Source organism: Scomber japonicus, chromosome 19 (assembly GCF_027409825.1).
Source record: "Scomber japonicus isolate fScoJap1 chromosome 19, fScoJap1.pri, whole genome shotgun sequence".
Classification (NCBI taxonomy): Eukaryota; Metazoa; Chordata; class Actinopteri; order Scombriformes; family Scombridae; genus Scomber; species Scomber japonicus.
In genome coordinates, this window is record NC_070596.1 from 26,140,169 (window position 1) to 26,157,802 (window position 17,634).

At 37.8% G+C, this 17,634-nt stretch overlaps 2 protein-coding genes across 2 annotated transcripts in view; one reads left to right on the forward strand and one right to left on the reverse strand.

Annotated features, from left to right (window-relative positions):
* The window catches only part of cwc27 (CWC27 spliceosome associated cyclophilin), a 44,702-nt gene extending 36,449 nt beyond the window's left edge, over positions 1-8,253 (reverse strand). Inside the window, exons 1-10 of the mRNA XM_053340051.1 lie at positions 8,080-8,253; positions 6,867-6,963; positions 6,263-6,375; positions 5,997-6,140; positions 5,771-5,866; positions 5,578-5,681; positions 5,032-5,101; positions 3,500-3,579; positions 3,306-3,339; positions 2,838-3,007 (exon numbers count right to left, since the gene is read on the reverse strand). Of these exons, the coding sequence (XP_053196026.1) occupies positions 2,838-3,007; positions 3,306-3,339; positions 3,500-3,579; positions 5,032-5,101; positions 5,578-5,681; positions 5,771-5,866; positions 5,997-6,140; positions 6,263-6,375; positions 6,867-6,963; positions 8,080-8,121 (950 nt within the window). The 5' untranslated portion in view covers positions 8,122-8,253. The remainder of the gene's footprint in view (positions 1-2,837; positions 3,008-3,305; positions 3,340-3,499; positions 3,580-5,031; positions 5,102-5,577; positions 5,682-5,770; positions 5,867-5,996; positions 6,141-6,262; positions 6,376-6,866; positions 6,964-8,079) is intronic.
* Positions 8,254-9,120: 867 nt separating this feature from the next.
* On the forward strand, positions 9,121-17,597 carry ppwd1 (peptidylprolyl isomerase domain and WD repeat containing 1). The gene is made up of 11 exons (XM_053340047.1): positions 9,121-9,256; positions 9,374-9,476; positions 10,171-10,274; positions 10,379-10,499; positions 10,615-11,062; positions 11,151-11,341; positions 12,088-12,277; positions 12,895-13,076; positions 13,161-13,242; positions 13,383-13,565; positions 15,635-17,597. Exons 1-11 carry the CDS (start codon positions 9,121-9,123, stop codon positions 15,776-15,778), a joined length of 1,884 nt encoding a protein of 627 aa, XP_053196022.1. The 3' UTR covers positions 15,779-17,597.
* Positions 17,598-17,634: the final 37 nt, after the last annotated feature.

The window sequence follows — 17,634 nt, forward strand, 5'->3', positions numbered from 1 at the left end:
CCTTCTGTCCTTCCTTCCATCTGTCCTTCCTTCCTTTCTTCCATCTGTCCTTCCTTCCTTTCTTCCTTCTGTCCTTCCTTCCTTCTGTCCTTCCTTCCTTTCTCCCTTCCTTCCTTCTGTCTGTCCGTCCTTCATTATCTCTCTTTCCTACCTTTCTTCTCTCCTTCCTTTTGCCTGTTTTTCCTTCCTTCCTTCCTTCCTTCTTTCCTTCCCATCTTTTTAATGATCCGGCCCACATGAGATCAAATTGGTCTGTATGTGGCCCTTGAATGAAAATGAGTTTGACACCTCTGAAGTAAACATATGATTGATATAGACAATACTTTAACCACAAATCATCTCCTTTGTGATCTTAATGGGCTCAGATTGTCAACATGTTCCTATCAAGCCACCCAACTTGTGTCACCAAGATTATTTGCTCTGTCATCATTTTTTTTTGAAAACTGTAAAAATGTGCTACACACATGTTTTGAATAACACTTTCCGGTAATTTTGAGGGGTAATAAATATACATAAATTTGTACGTGAGGCTGCTTTGACAATTCAACCACCACAACCTCATCAGAGACAAACAGCAAACAAAAAACTGTTTGGGTGGGATTTTTACTGCTGCAGAAAAACAGTAATTAAGAAATGTTAATGATTGTTTTTAGTGTGTCTGGGCTCTCAGAGGGGGGGTGGGGGGGGGGGGGCTGTACATCATATTAATACTTATAATCTCTTCTGGGTCTGTCATTGTGCTCCTGAAACTCACAACAGAGATGAAATAATCAAGGAATAAACAGAAGCTATATATATATATATATATATATATATATATATATATATATATATATATATATATATATATATATTGAAATGCCTGAAAAATCATCAGAAATCATACATTTAAAAAGGCAAAATGTGCACTTCCTGTTGGATCTAGGTCAGGGGTGCCAGTGCGTGATTTGTAGGTCTTGATAAGACAAATAATTGAGTTTTGGTTTGATCTCTCTACGACATTCCTATCAGGCATAGTGGCCGTTTTAGTGTTTCTAGGTGGCGCTAGAGAGCACATTTTGGCACTTTTGGTGTTAATCTTTCCATTTTATCAAATTAATGGCCAGGCCTCATGTGCATAGTGAATTTAGTCTGTCCTGGAGCAAGTTTAGGTGGTCAAATTTAGGGTCAAAGTGGCATTAGACTCTCCTCCCATTCATTGTCTATGGGAGCGTTTTGGCGAGGGGTTTTTGGGCACTTGACCTATGAGGGCTTCTAAAATCCAAACCGGATCAAAGTTGTTCACTCATGATAGAGCTGAAATAATCAAGCAATAAACAGAAAAATGAACTGGTGGCAACTATTTTGATGATTCGTCATTTTTTAAGCATAAATGATAAATATTTACTACTTCTAAGCACTAAAATTTGATGATCTGCTCCTTTTCTTTGTCATATATGATAGAAAATTACATATTTTAGGCTTTTGGACAGTTAGTTGGTCACATAAAAAACTTAAAAGTCATTTCTTGATATTTAATAGACTTAACGATTCATCAATTATGGGATTAAATAAGCAGCAGATGAATTGATAATGTAAATAATGATTAGCTGCAGCTCTGACTCACTGCTGGAAATACTAAAAGTCTTCTTCTTTCTTTGGGCTTCAGTAAATGTACTTTGTGCCTGTCAGAAAAATAAAGTTTGGAGGGTCTGTTCATCTCATTGTATTAATAAAACAGGAGAGGGTTTATTTAAAGTGTTTCGTCTCTGTAGTGTGCAGATCAACAGCGCCCCCACCAGGATGTTACGCTGCATTACAAGTGGAGCATCAACTTTATATGAAGAACTGCTGAAGCTGTTAGAGCAGAGGTGTCAAACTCATTTTCATTCAAGGGCCACATACAGACCAATTTAATCTCATGTGGGCCAGATCATACAAAAGATGGAAGGAAAGAAGGAAGGAAGGAAGGAAGGAAGGAAGGAAGGAAAGACAGGCAAAAGGAAGGAAGGAAGAAAGGTAGGAAAGACAGACAGTAAAGGACGGACAGACCGACGGAAGGAAGGAAAGAAAGAAAGACAGAAGGAAGGAAAGAAGGAAAAAGGGAAGGTAGAAAGGACAGATGGAAGGAAGGAAGGAAGGAAGGAAGGAAGGAAGGAAGGAAGGAAGGAAGGAAAAAAGGAAAGTAGGGAAGAAAAAAGGAAGGTAGGAAGGAAGGATAGAAGGAAGGAAGGAAGAAAGGAAGGAAGGAAGGAAGGAAGGAAGGAAGAAAAAGAAGACAGGAAGGAAGGGAGAAAAAGAAGACATGAAAGAAGGAAGAAAAGAAGACAGAAAGGAAGGAGGGGAAGATGGAAGGAAAGAAGGAAGGAGGGAAAAGAAGACAGAAAGGAAGAAAGGGAAGATGGAAGGAAAGAAGGAAGGAAGGAAAAGAAGACAGAAAGGAAGAAAGGGAAGATGGAAGGAAAGAAGGAAGGAAGGAAAAGAAGACAGAAAGGAAGGAAGGGAAGATGGAAGGAAAGAAGGAAGGAAGAAAAAGAAGACAGAAAGGAAGGAAGGGAAGATGGAAGGAAAGAAGGAAGGAAGGAAAAGAAGACAGAAAGGAAGGAAGGGAAGATGGAAGGAAAGAAGGAAGGAAGAAAAAGAAGACAGAAAGGAAGGAAGGGAGGAATAAGGAAAGTGGGCCGGATTAGACACCTCGGCGGGCCGGATCTGGCCCACGAGCCGCATGTTTGACATCCCTGGCTTATATACTTACTATTTATTGTTCTTTATTATTTTTATTGATGCTCTTTCTATTTTTACTATCCACACTGTCATTTTCCCTCTTGTTTGATTAATAAAGGAATCTCTCATCATACCTGCGGCTTTTCTTCTTCCCTCGCTCCTCCTCGTCCCCCTCCGTCGCTCTGTCTGTTCCTTTTTCCTTCTTCAGCTTTTTACTGACCAGCTCCCTCATCTTCTCCCTCTGGTCCGAGTCGTACTCTTCGTCTGCGTCGCTATCCACGTCGCCGTCGGCCTCGTCGTCCGACTGGAAGAAGAAAATTGGGCGAAAAATGTACAATCAGAGACTCTGGGGAGCTTTATGTGAGAGAAGAAGAGATGGAAGTGCAGTTATTGAAGGTTTTAAGATGTTGGTTAGAGGCATTTTCTCGTGTATTTGAATAAATAAAAAGCTAAATGCTGATAAGATAAAAAGATAAACATACATTTCTTAAAATTCCCTTAAAAAAATGACAAAAACCAAAGAAAAGAACAAACAATTAGCAGCATGGTGCATTCAAGTGCTTGTCTCAGTCTCAGTAATCTTCACATTATATCTGACTTACCTCATCTCCATCTCCTGGTATCTTTTTCTTTTTCCTTTTAAAGATGGAAGGAATACAAGTTAATGTTGGAAAAAAAGGACAAATCAAGCATCATGAATATAGTATGAAATCTGCACTTATTATATAATTATGAATGAATTCGGTCGTGTGTGTGTGTGTGTGTGTGTGTGTATATGTGTGTGTGTGTGACGTACTTATCTACAGCTGGAACAGAGCTCAGTCTGGGGTCGTCTTTAAGAAGATCGTGACTGCTTTTGCTTTTTCCCTTCAGCGTCTGAAAAGAAACAAACACAGACTTTACAGCTTCTTAAATTTATGACACATCCATCTTATTTTCTTTAAATTAAATTAAAGGGTAAAGTCTACACCTGCTCTCTGTGAAACCTGCCTTAAGATAACTTTTTAGCAATTAGGTGCTTTATATATAAAAAAATGAACTGAATTGAATTTTTACCATAAAATCAGCTATTTTTGCACATATCTTTAATTAACCCACACACACTGACACTGTATACGCTGTATTTATAGTATAAGTATATACAGTGTAAAATGCAGCTGTTGCATGTTTCTAACTTAATGTTCAGACTCACAGTTGTAACCCGTCTCTTTAAATATATATTTATAACATCTTATGACTTAGTGGAAAAATGATGAGGCCATGCCAGAATATCATCTAACCTTTATAACAACTAAATAAAGCCTGACTCGCTTTGATTGACTTTTAATGCCAAATCCAAAAAAAACCCCCTCTCTCTCCACATCTGATTAAATCATTTAAACAAGAAAGATGTCGTTTTCATGTCGTAAAAGTGAATTTATGAAGAAGTTATGTAGTACATGCTCCAATCAAGGATAAAAAAGGGAAATGCTGGACCAAATAATTAAATCTTTAACAGCAGGAAAAAGTCTGCACACTATAGCTCCCAGTGCAGGTATAATTTAAAGAGATATCAAGCGTGACATTTCATCTTAACCCTCCTGTTGTCCTCAGGTCAAGGAAGGACAGAAGGAAGGAAAGGAGTAAGGAGGAAAAGAGGAAGGAAGGAAGGAAAGGAGTAAGGAGGGAGGGAGGAAAGGAGGGAAGGAAGGAAGGAAGGAAAGAAGGAAAGAAGGAAAGGAGTAAGGAGGAAAAGAGGAAGGAAGGAAGGAAGGAGGGGAGGAGGGGAAGAAGGAAGGAGAAATTTAAGAAATCCTTCCTTCCTCATTCTTTCTTTCTTTCCTCCCCCTACTTTCCTCCGTCCTTCCTTCCTCCCTCCTTTCCTCCCTTCATTCCCTCCCTCCTTCCTTCCTTCCTCCCTCCTTTCCTTCCTTCCTCCTTCCTTCCCTCCCTCCTGACTGGAGGACAACAGGAGGGTTAAGGTGTGACGCTGTGGATAAAGATCATGGTTTGGGTTAAAATCATCACTGGAGACAAGTTTTCAAATTCCTTAAAGATATGCAAACTTTGCTGTCATGGCAACAGTGAACACCACCATTAATTGACATGAGCAAGATTAAGTTGATTAGAGTTTCTAAATGTCTGTTTCGATTATGTTTCCATTAATTGCCCAGCCCTATACTGCATGCAGACTTTTTTCTACTGTAAAATGAATTTAAACATAAAGCTGCTTTTGGTTTTTAGCGGTTTAGACTGTAAAGATATCTACTTGATCTATTTTTAATCCATGGTTGTGAGAATGAACAGCAGGAGAGGTCAGTTTGACAGACTGGTTTTGTACTTCAGTACCTGGCTGACTTGAGTCGCCATCTCTTCTTCCTCTTCAGCTTCCTCTCCAAATGATAACAGACTGAAGTTCCTACAAAGAGAGAAAATATTGGCATTAAAACAAACAACAAATAACAACGCTAAAAATAAACTCAGACTTGTGCCAAAAGCTGCTAAGAGAGGTTGATGATGGTTATAAATTAAACAGCGTTTCTCTAATAATTAAAGACAGGACTGGGTTAATATACAGATAGTGTGCGTTACCTGTCTGACAATAATATATGAGAATTAGAAAGATTAGAAAAATATCCAAATGGTGAAATACAACAATAGATAAAGGAGTATTATTAAGGATACTATATCACTTGATGAATAAATATGATTAATAAACACTGTATCTAATCAGTGGTCAAAAAATACAACATATGGATACACACTAGAAATAAAACAGTCAGTTGGCCAATTATACATAATAACACAGACTCCAAAAAAAGCTAGAAAAACTAAATTAAGCAGTAAAATGTGAAGAAGAAGAAGAATTGACTAATAATAATAATAATAATTTACTTTGTGGCTTTCGACTGTGATTTCTTTCCCTCCTCTTTATCTTTATCCTTTTTCGCCTTTTTTGTCTCACGAGGGATGATGTCATCAAAGGGAGTATGCAGCACCTAAAAAGAGACAAGACGTTGTGTTTTATCATCAGCATTTAGATTATATTTCAAATAATGAATGCTAAATAATAATAATAATAAAATACCTCAGCAGTTTTTATCTTGTGGGGGTTCAGAGGTCTTTCATCTTCACAATCCACTTCTGACAACCTGAGCATATTATAAACTGTGTCTCCTGTGACCTATTGGAGTAAAAAAAAAAAAAAGCACAAATGATCAAATGTAGTACTCGGGGAGGCCTTCACTAGTCAGACATCAGATCAGACATATCAGGTAATATAAAGATAAGTCACTACAGTTGTTTAGATTCACCTTTCCAAATATGGTGTGTTTATTGTTGAGCTCATCCGCGCGTCCCAAAGTGAAGAAAAACTGACTGCCGTTATCGTGCGGTCCGGCGTTCGCCATGGCAACCAAACCTCTCCGATTGAAGCGCAATCTGGAGTGAAATTCATCCTAAAAGTAGAAGTGAAGAAAGACAGTCAAGATGATTTTTAATGTCAGATACTCTCTCTTATGATAGTTATTATTTATTATTTAAAATGATAAAAACTAAAGAAGTAGAGAAGAGGTCGGACCTTGAATGGTCGGCCATAGATGGAGTCTCCACCTTCTCCTGTTCCTGTGGGATCTCCACCCTGAACAATGAATTCAGGCACAACTCTGTGGAATATTGTGCCATCGTAATAACCTAAAGGACAGAAATATACAACACAATAAGACAGGAAGTGCTTTCATCTACAGGCCTGTGATATCTGTATAATGCTCTAATCATAAATAAAAGACATTATCTAATAAAAATGTGTAAATTGGGAGTAATTATAGAGAGAATAGAAACTGTATTCAATTATCATACTTTATTGATGTATGTTAAATGTGCAGTTTGTCTGTATGCAAGCATTGAAGTCAACATATATGGAGAATAAGCTCTCCAATATAATATATTTAGGTTTAATTTGAGCTTTTCTTGAAATAAAGAACTATAAATCTCAATATATAAGCAGAAATGTTGTTTTTTTTTAAAATGTATTTTGGAAGTACAGAAGTAGGCTTTTCAAGATTAGTAGGCTTGGTTAGGGTGACTGATTCTGCTTTAGTGACTTGTCTTCAGTAGCTTTGTTTTTTAAGATGTTCTGCAGTGTTTTAGGAAAGTATTTCAATAAGAAGTGATTTTATTTTTACCTTCCATGCACAGCTGCACAAAGTTCCTACATGCTTTTGGAGCCTCCTTGGACCACAGCTCAATGTCGATGTCTCCCGCTGTGGTCTTCAACAGGACCTAAGAAAGAATCATAGAAATTATACTCCCTGTTTTTTCCTGCCTCTCTCCAGCAAAGCAAGTACATGTTGTCAAATTCTAATAATTGATAAGACACAAACAGCTGCAGCTTAAAGGACAGGTTCATAGTTAAAACAGCAGACAGGGTTTCCTCTTTGTAATCATTCCTTCTGTTCAAAATCCTTCAAATGTGCTTTCAGTGTAAAGTGATGGAGGACAAAATCCACAGTGTGTCCATGCAGTCATTTAAAAGTCTCTGATCAGCTTCTATTGAGCTTCATCAGTGTGAGTTATTCATATCAAGTGATATCTGACACATTTACAGTCTTTTTAGCATCAGATTCCCTCTTAGTGTTTCCTGTTGAGCTGTGGAGGAAGTATAGTAACAAAAAGACTTTGGTACTAAAAACAGTGTAACGTTGAAACATAGAAGATGAAGATTTGACTCATTTGGACGCTGAAGCTTCATATTAGCTTCAGATCAACTTTTAAATACATTTTATTTGCACAGAAGGAGGACTGTGGATTTAGTCTTCCATCACTTACATTGTAAATATATTATGAAGGATCTTCTAATGGTCAGTATGAACAGGAGGAATCATTACAGCAAGAAAAACAGTAATTGAATCCATAAGTAACACAATGACATACAGTATGACTATTTTAGTGATGGGTTTAATACATGTTCTGTAATTAAATATCTAAAAGTAAAGTCTAATCAGATGTGAGACCCTGGGACAAAATCTTCACAAATTATAGTCTGTGGTCTAATTTGTGTCAATTTAGGGGCCATTCATATGAAAATTAAAGATGATTATAAAAAGAAAATCCTATTTCAGTGTTTACTTAAGCTCCTGACTATAACAGACTTGTAAAACTGTGAGTGTATCCCTTAAAAGTTTCAGTAAATTTGATGCAATTGAAACTTTAACTACAATCGTGTACAGCTGTAATATATCACATTTGTTGCTACGGTGTCCAGCGAGACGTGTCGAGGTAGCTAGACAAGATTTAATGTCATGCCTATTAAAGAAACCTTTTCTAATTTAAAGCTTTTGTCGTAAATGTGCATAAAAATGAAAAACTTGCATAAAAATTGCAAAAAGTCGCACTCACCTTTCCATTTGATGGTGGCTCTTGAATGTAAATATTGCTCATTCTGCCGCCGAGGTTGTGTGTATGTCTTCAGAGAAAGGCAGTAGTGGTTTTCACACTATTCTGACACTTATAGCCCTTAAAAATGATATATATAACAGTAGATAATGTTTGTTATCTTGAGACAAATTTCATACTTTTCAGTCTGCAGCCATGTTGATGCTGCATGAGCGCATTGTTTACTTCCGATTACGCTGGGGGGTTCCCAATAAAGCAATGATTGGTTTTCGTATGTATTCGGAGATCATTACCCCAAATAACTAATTTGTTGTAATATTAAGGTGTCTTAATTTTTTTCATATGAGTATCAACCTAAAGGTGTGATAATGAAATAGTAATATCAAAATCAAAATAGTGGACTCCCCTAAAGTTGACTTTTGGTTTGACCCAAGTGTTCCAATATAAGCAACCGTAAGAAACCAACTGTTATGTTTCTTGTTTCTTCCACTACGGATAACACGGAGTGAATTATCCGATTTAAAAGCTTTAAATCACATACAAACGTTATTAAAAAACTAAATTTAAATAAACTTACCTTCTGTCATAATGTAGAGACGTATATTTGCACTACAGATGGAAAAAAGACACATTTAAAGTGGTGAAAATTGTTTATTAGCAAGTCAACGGCTCAGTTTATGCAATAAATACATTAGATATCGACATTAAGGTCAACTAAAGTCTCAAAAAAATAATAAGAATAGAACAAAAGATTTGGGTTAATATTGTTTCTGACAACCAAAAAAAGAAAAAAAATGGGGAAATTAAGTTTATTGATTTTTTTTCATATGCGTATGAACCTAAAAGTGTGATAATGAAATAGTAATATCTAAATCAAAATAGTGGACTCCCCTAAAGTTGACTTGGTTTGACCCAAGTGTTCCAATGTAAGCAACTGAAAAAAAATAAAAGAAAAAAGGGGGAAAGAAAAAGCTTATTTCCGGGCGCTGACCGGAAATACCGAAGACGAAGACGGACAAGACGGAAGAAGGGTTACAAAAAAAAATGGCGGCGACTGAAAACAATGTGGAGCTGAAGCGAAAAGCTGAAGATGAGCAACCTGCAGATGGAAGCCAAGAAGAAGAGGAAGAATGGGTTGGACCTATGCCAAGCGAGGCTACAAAGACCAAGAAAAGGAAAGGTTGTTGTCTGATAGTTTTTAACTTCGCCATGTATTCATTAATTTATGACTCTCCCGGCTAAAACAATGCTAACTAATGCTAACCAGAAACTTTCCCCTTTTGTTTTGTTTCTTTAGTTTTGGAGTTTGAACGTGTTTACCTGGACAACCTCCCATCAGCTGCTATGTATGAACGGAGCTACATGCACAGAGATGTTATTACACAGCTAGTTTGTTCTAAGTAAGTGAAGTGATAATAAAGTATTATGTTAACTCTCTGCTGGACAGCTGAGGATGTCATGATGGGATCATAATCTTTAAAAATCTGTCTTAATACAACACTCTGGTGCCCAAACTAATATCCTGTTCATACTGACCATTAGAAGATCATTCCATTATGCACTTACAATGTATTAAAATGTTTATACGAAACATCAGCCGTCCAAATGAGTCAAATCCAGTTGATATATTTTAATGTTACGGTGTTTCACATCTACTTTTTAGTGACTGTGTGGACACACTGTGGAAAACCTCCTACACTGTTTATATGGACACCTGTTTGTTGATTTAAGACCCAATGAAAAAACTGTGAACCTGTCCTATTAAAGGTACTTTTCTAGTGTGAGTATAGCGTTTGTTTTTTAGGAGAAATTTTCCACCTTCACTTCATCTACTCAAAATGTGAATATTTTCTGGTTACTTTAGTCTTCTATGACAGTAAACTAAATATATTTAGGTTGTGAACTGTTGGTTGTAACAAAACAAGACATTTTATGTCTGTTAGCTTCAGATAAACTTTGAAATATATCTTCTAATCTTCCCAATGGTCAGTATGAACAGGAGGAATGATTACAGCAAGAATAACAGCTTTAATGTTCATTCTTCTTTTACCTTCGGGCTTTGTTTCTAATGAAAGTAAATATCTCTCTTTTCAGGACGGACTTCATTATCACGGCCAGTCAGGATGGACATGTCAAGTTTTGGAAGAAGAAGGAGGATCAGGGAATAGAGTTTGTCAAACACTTTCGATGTCACCTGAGTACGTATCAAATTGATCTCTTAGATCACTTATTAATATATATAATTATTTATATTACATGGCACACTGACTGAGTACTGACACTGTTTTTGTATTTTCTGCAGGTGTGATAGAAAGCATTGCAGTGAGTGCTGAAGGAGCCCTTCTCTGTTCTGTTGGAGACGATCAGGCCATGAAAGTATTCGATGTTGTCAACTTTGACATGATCAACATGCTGAAGTTGGGGTGGGTCTAAATTATAGAGTTGTAGTTAAAATGAACAGAAACGTTGGTACAGACTTGCAGTGACAAATCTTTCACACTCTAACATGATTTTGTGTTTTTTTTCTTCTCTGCGTAGCTTTCATCCAGGTCAGAGCGAGTGGATCTACAACCCCGGCGATGCAATCTCCACAGTAGCCTGCTCAGAAAAATCAACAGGCAAGATCTTCGTCTATGACGGGCGAGGGAGCAACGAGCCCCTCCACGTCTTCGACAAGATGCACTCCTCACCGCTGTCCCAAATCCGCCTCAATGTCAAATTCAGAGTCATCGTCTCGGCCGACAAAGCGGGAATGCTGGAATACTGGACCGGCCTCCCGAGTGAATTCAAGTTCCCCAAACGCATACAGTGGGAATATAAAACAGACACAGACTTGTATGAATTCGCAAAACACAAAACCTATCCCACCAGCCTGACGTTTTCATCTGACGGGATTAAAATGGCGACCATCGCCTCCGACAGGAAAGTCAGGATCTTCCGCTTCTTAACAGGAAAACTGATGAGGGTGTTTGATGAATCATTAACAGTAAGTTCTCACACACACACACACTTCAGTCTGGATCTTTACTGATGTAGTTAATTCACCTGCTCATCACACCTGCTTCATGTTCCAGATGTTCACAGAGCTGCAGCAGATGAGGCAGCAGCTGCCTGACATGGAGTTTGGGAGGCGGATGGCTGTGGAGAGAGAACTGGAGAAGGTGGACGGCATCCGTTTGACTAACATCATCTTTGACGAGACCGGACATTTTGTCCTGTATGGAACCATGCTGGGCATCAAGGTCATCAATGTGGAGACCAACAGGTACGTGAAAGTCTGTGTGCTTCGGGGTTTTTACCAGATACAGGACCGATACAGGATTTTTGGGGCCGGGGCTGATGCTGATATTAGGAGTTTAAAAATTCTGATATTGATATATATTGGCCGATATATTGTTTATATACAGAATTTATACATAAAGGCACACTTCTTTGCAGTGATCCCTCAAATGTGCTCATCAGCTTACAGTTGTGAAAAAGATATGTAATGGAAACATGATATTTTATAATTTAACAATAAACATAATAAATATAAATGACAGTAAATCTCCCTGGGAATTCAATTAATTCATTTAATCATAAATAACTATAAACAAAAAGACATGTATGTATATATGAAATAAATTAAGTTTTTGGTCCAGTCAGCAATTTAGGGCCAGATTATATTAAAAAATTAAAGAAAAATAGTTTATAGGCATTTTAAAGAGACACAGTAGGTAGGGTGAAAAGCTGGCTGTTGTAGAAAAGAGCAAAGTGCAATATGATGATAAAAACTCACATTTTCAGACAGCCTCTCCAGGAATTTAGACTCTTGCACTCCGTATTTCACACAAAAGATGACAGAAATATTTGTATAACAGTGAGAAGGTCAAACTCTGCTCTGCATAGTTAGTAGTCGCTGTGTGAAGTGGGTGGAAAGGTTGAAATTGTTGGACACATTTGAGCTGCTGTATTCTTCAGCGTAGCTCTGCAAGTCCCAGAGTTAAATTTTTTCTGTCTCTTCTTTCCCAGATGCGTGCGGATCCTCGGGAAGCTGGAGAACATCCGCGTGGTGCAGCTCGGTCTCTTCCAGGGAGTCGCCAAGGCCATGCAGGTGGCCCCCACCGTGGAGATGAAGGCGTCTGACAACCCCGCCCTACAGAACGTGGAGGCGGACCCCACCATATTCTGCACCGCCTTCAAGAAGAACCGCTTCTACATGGTGAGACCAGCTGATGACGTTTCTACCTTTCTTCTATCTTCTGTAGGGCTGCTCGATTATGGAAAAAATCATAATTACAATTATTTGGGTCAAAATTTAAATCACGATTATTAAAACGATTTTTTTTTAAACTTTAGAAACATGCTGCATTTCTTGTCCATTTGGCTTAATTAATTGTCTCTCCCAGCAGCAGCCTTTTATCTGCCACTTAACGCAACACACAGCAGAAAATGTGCAGAGATATTAGAGCTGAGCGAGTTACCATGACGATAGTTAAGTGAGTTACCGTGACGATAGTTCACACATCACTTCCTGGTTTTTAATAATTAGTCAGTAAACTCAGCATCGTCTGACACAGGCTGGAAACTCTGCACTTTTATTTACAGTTAAAACATTTCACTGTGTGTTTCAGCTTCTATGCTAACGGAGCTGCGGTGGCGGCTTCCTGTCTAAGCTTTTCAAAATAAAACGGCGCTATCTCATTATTATTAAAAATTGTTTCCCTCCAATTTTATTAGTTTTGAAATCTGTTGGCCCTTAAATCGTAATCACGATCAAATTTCGATTAATTGAGCAGCCTTAATTTTCTGTATTAATCCTTTTTTTTCTCACCGTAGTTCTCCAAGCGGGAACCGGAGGATACAAAGAGCGCAGACTCAGACAGAGATATCTTTAACGAGAAGCCTTCGAAGGAGGAGGTGATGGCCGCCACGCAGGCTGAGGGCCCCAAGAGAGTGTCTGACAGCGCCATCATACACACCACCATGGGAGACATCCACATCAAGCTCTTCCCTGTAGAGTAAGTTTCCAAACACCAACACCTCGGCTCGGCTTTGATCAGAAGCACAGTTTACACTTTAATAACTTCTCTTTTTGTTTTTAGATGCCCAAAAACGGTGGAGAACTTCTGCGTTCACAGCAGGAACGGATACTACAATGGCCACATATTCCACAGAGTCATTAAGGTATTATTTTACATTTTTCTATGTAAAAAAAGAGTATAAATATAATATACTCTAACTCACAACTAATTACATTACTTTAGTACATTCAGACAGTAAATAATCAGATATCTGTTTTTAATATTTGTGTCCTTTGTGTTCAGGGTTTTATGATTCAGACCGGAGACCCGACCGGTACGGGCATGGGAGGCGAGAGCATCTGGGGAGGAGAGTTTGAGGACGAGTTTCACGCCACGCTGAGACACGATCGCCCGTACACGCTCAGTATGGCCAACGGCGGCCCCGGCACCAACGGCTCACAGTTCTTTATGACTGTTGTTCCCACTGTAAGTTATTTAACCTTCCTGTCGTCCTCCCGGGTCACATTGACCCCATCTGTTTTGACTGTTCCTTCTTTCATCCCTTCCTTCCTTCCGTCTGTCCTTCCTTCCTCCCTCCTTCTCTCTTTCTTTCCTTCCTCTCTCTTTCCTCCATCCCCCTTTCTTCCTTCCTTCCTTTCCTTCTTTCCTCCCTCCCTCCTTCCCTCTTTCTTTCCTCCTCCCCTACCTTCCTTCTTTTTCTCTGTCCTTCTTTCCTTCCTAGCTCTTTTCCTTCCTTCAGCACAAAGTTAAAGCTGCAGTAATCAGTATTTTTAGTTTGGTGCACTCTCACTGATCTCATAGTATCATTTACAGCCACAACAGGCAGCTCTTTTCACCTAAAACGTTAACGTGATTAACTGACTGTGTGCTACCTCTCCAAAGCCAAACAGTACGCAGACAAATGAAGTATCTATCTGGTGAACATAGTGGAGCATTTAGCAGCTAATGAGCCACAGATTTCCCTTAGGAGTTGGTAGAGAGCTAAAAAGGAGCTAAAAATAGTGAATATTGGACTTGAATTCATCAGGTGGACAGAAACAAGACTCTAAATGAATCATAATGTGTAAAATAAGCTGCTGTTTGCTGACACTGCAATATATTAACTGAAAAGGTGACGTCAGTGTTGAGTTTACAGCTCGTTCCTGCCCCCATGTGGCCAAAAAAAAAATTCATGCAGTTTTAAATGCACAGAAATTAAATAGACCACCCACCTGTTCTGATTTATTAACACTTTTATAATATATTAGACACATAATTATGGCCCAAACATCTTTTAAGTAAACCATGAAACACAGTGAAAAGTCCAAAGTGAAGTTGATTTCACCTGAAGTCTTAAATATTAAGTTTTTTTCTGTCATGCTCCTCTTTTGGAAACTTTTTTTTTTTTTTTTTGAAGAGTCCCAAACTAACATTTTGTAATTTTTAACAGCAGTATACTTGTTTTTGTTTTGTTAGGCTGTATAATTGGGTTGCAGATTTTTGGACTAAATGGAGTAAATATATACATGGAAACTAATTACATCCTTTAAAATGCAAAATAAGTTTTAAAATCCATCACTAGTGGAGCCTATTGGAGATCAAAGAGCACTTCCTTCTTAGTTTTAACTCGAGCACCAGCAGCTGACGCTCACTTCTCCACCGACCTGTTTTGTCATAATTTGTAAACTCATTTGCAATTCCCACACAGTCTTCCTTAAATGCTCACTCATGATTCGTGAGTGTAGTTTCTTTTTTCGGCGAGTTAAAAGTGACAACATAACAACAAAGCGAAGCTGTGTATGATGCAAGTCGCAGCTTGAATGTTGCAAATCTGGCGAAACAGGAAAAACAACTTGTTTCACATCACACATCTCAGCAGGTCTGTCCTTAAAGACTGTGTAAAGTGAATTCAGACATTTTCTTCTAAACACATTAAATAGGTCATAAATGTATTTCTAAAAAAGGTGTAAAAAGTATTTCAACCATTTAGATTTGAATTGTGGAGCTAGGCTTCACAAACTGTGTTTCAAGATTTCTGTGTTCAGGATTTAGTGATTAGCATAAACCCGCCCCTGCTGCTGTAGAGGTATAAATACATTCAGCACACACTACTACTACTACAGTCTACAGTTAGCCGTCGAGCTAGCCGCTGAGTTAGCCGCCGAGTTAGCAGCAGAAAGCTCTCAGACCTAGCGTCCATGTTTCTGGTAGAGCTGGTGACTTTGATTGACAGGTGACACTTGGTAGGGGGCGGGGTTTGCAGCGGACTCGGAGGTCACGCCCACAGCATTTGGGAGCAGAGAAAGAGGCTGATTTTTACACAACTTTGAAGCCTAATTTCATATATTTGGCGATTTTTTTTTTTTTTTAATCATTCAAATTTGGCAGGGTGGTTAACAACACACTTTTCTGTGGTATGTCAAACTCAGAACACATATTTATTCTTACTTTAATGAACCTGTCATGTCTCAATGCCAACAAAAAAACACATTTCTTATGCTTTAAACTTCTTTAATTGTGGTTTTAATCATCCCTGTGCTGTTTTTCCCCTCCAGCCTTGGCTCGACAACAAGCACACTGTATTTGGAAGGTCTGCTAAAGGCATGGAAGTCGTCCAGAGGATCTCCAACGTCAAAGTCAACCCCAAGACCGACAAACCGTACGAAGACATCAGCATTATCAACATCACCATCAAGTGATTTTATAATAAGTCTTTTATCATGTACTGTACAGCCTTGATTGATTTTTTTACCAGAAACTATTAAAGAAAGATGTCAGTGTAATTGTTTAAGAATGATTTGTTGAAAGGAAAAAAAATGAGACAAATAAGGTCAATTAGTTTATTTTACAGCATCACATTATGAATAATTTACAAAAAGCCATTATCAAGTCCACTGGTAACAAAGGTTTCGAGGAGCGTTTTGTGCTTCTACGTTTTCAAAAAACAGATGGAAATGTTCTCAAACTACACAGAAAGGCTTTTTTTTTTTCTTCCACACGTGCATTTTCTTTTTATTAATTTTTTTTAATTTGTATTTTATTGTTTTTATACATAGATACAAGTAGTAAACATTACATAGCAATGAATAAAGATTAAATCAAACTCAAAAAAAACGATGGTTCCTTGATAGAACAAGACGAGTGTCAGTGTTTTAGGTTTTTAATGTTTCACTAAAGTTTTCACATTACGGTTATTTGTTTTTTTACTGAAGGCTTGTGGATATTACAGAAAGGTTTGTACCAACTCATGAGCACTCCAGACAAGATAAACAGGACTTTGTGATGTGTTTAAATATGTTGGGTTTATTTTTTTTTATTTTTTTTTTTACACAAGGTTTTTTTCTTCCTTCTTTTTCTTCCTTTTTTTTGTTGTTGCAGTGAGGTTAATAATAATAATACTACTAAGAAACAGCAGATCAGTTCATTTGCTTTTTCCAAAAGAAAACTGGTAGTGAGGCAGCAGCAGCAGCAGACGAGGGCGTTTGACGATATTTCTGCGTGCGAGACACTCCACCCAAAAAAAAAAAAAAAAAAAAGACGGGAGGCAGAATCGGTGCATTTCCATTTAAAAAAAAAAAAAAAGAAAGTTAGTCACGACAGCCTCGTATCAAAGGTAACGTCCACGTTCCCGCTCATAAATAAATTCAGTAAACACTTCTTATTTTTTTTTGTGTTTGTTCGTTCTGTAACAGGAAGAAAAAAAAACATACTACATTCAAAAAAAAAAAAAAAAAGTTACACCGGTGCGCCATTTTCAAGACCAGCTGTGGCATTAAATAAGTTGTTAAACATAAAAAATAAAAACACACATATATATATTTTATTAGTTGTTTTTTTTTTAAGACTTCCGCCCCTCCCATGTAACAACTGCTATTGCTTTTATATTATATTAGTCAAGGCAAATTGATCTGAAATCTGAAACTGAGCCTCTAGCTTTCCTTTTAATAACCTTATAATCTCACTTCACCTGTAAATATACTGAGCTTTAAATAATAAAAAAAAGAGGAAATTGTAAGTTAAATGTGTCGTCCAAGCCTACTGAATCAACAGAGGGTGCGTAAATGATGCTATTATTATTATTATTATTATTATTACAATACAGACTACCTCGCATTCAGTTAAGATAACGGACACACGTGAGGGAGGAGGCAGTTATGATGAGTAACGTGTGAGATAGAAAGAAAAAGCACACCAGGAGTTTTTTTGTTTTTAACTTAATTGGAGCTAAATCAACTAGCTACAAAAAGGTGTCAAAATAAAAGCGCTAGTCTCCTGAGAGAGTTAAAAAACAAAAGAGACGCTAAAGTAAGCCGTGTGTTGTTATTAGATTGTGTTTTTGCTGCCTTAAAAAGACACAAAAAAAAGCAGGATGGGTGTTTTTATATTTTAGTTTCCCACTTGAGTGAAGCAAGAGAGAGAAAGTATTTACACCTTCGCTAACAATGGTGCACAAAAAGAAGGAAAGATGATGATGAGGAGGAGGAAGAGGAGGAAGGTTGGCTCTACGTTGATGTTTTGGAAGTCGTGTCGAGAGCAGATGAACAGAGGAGAAGGG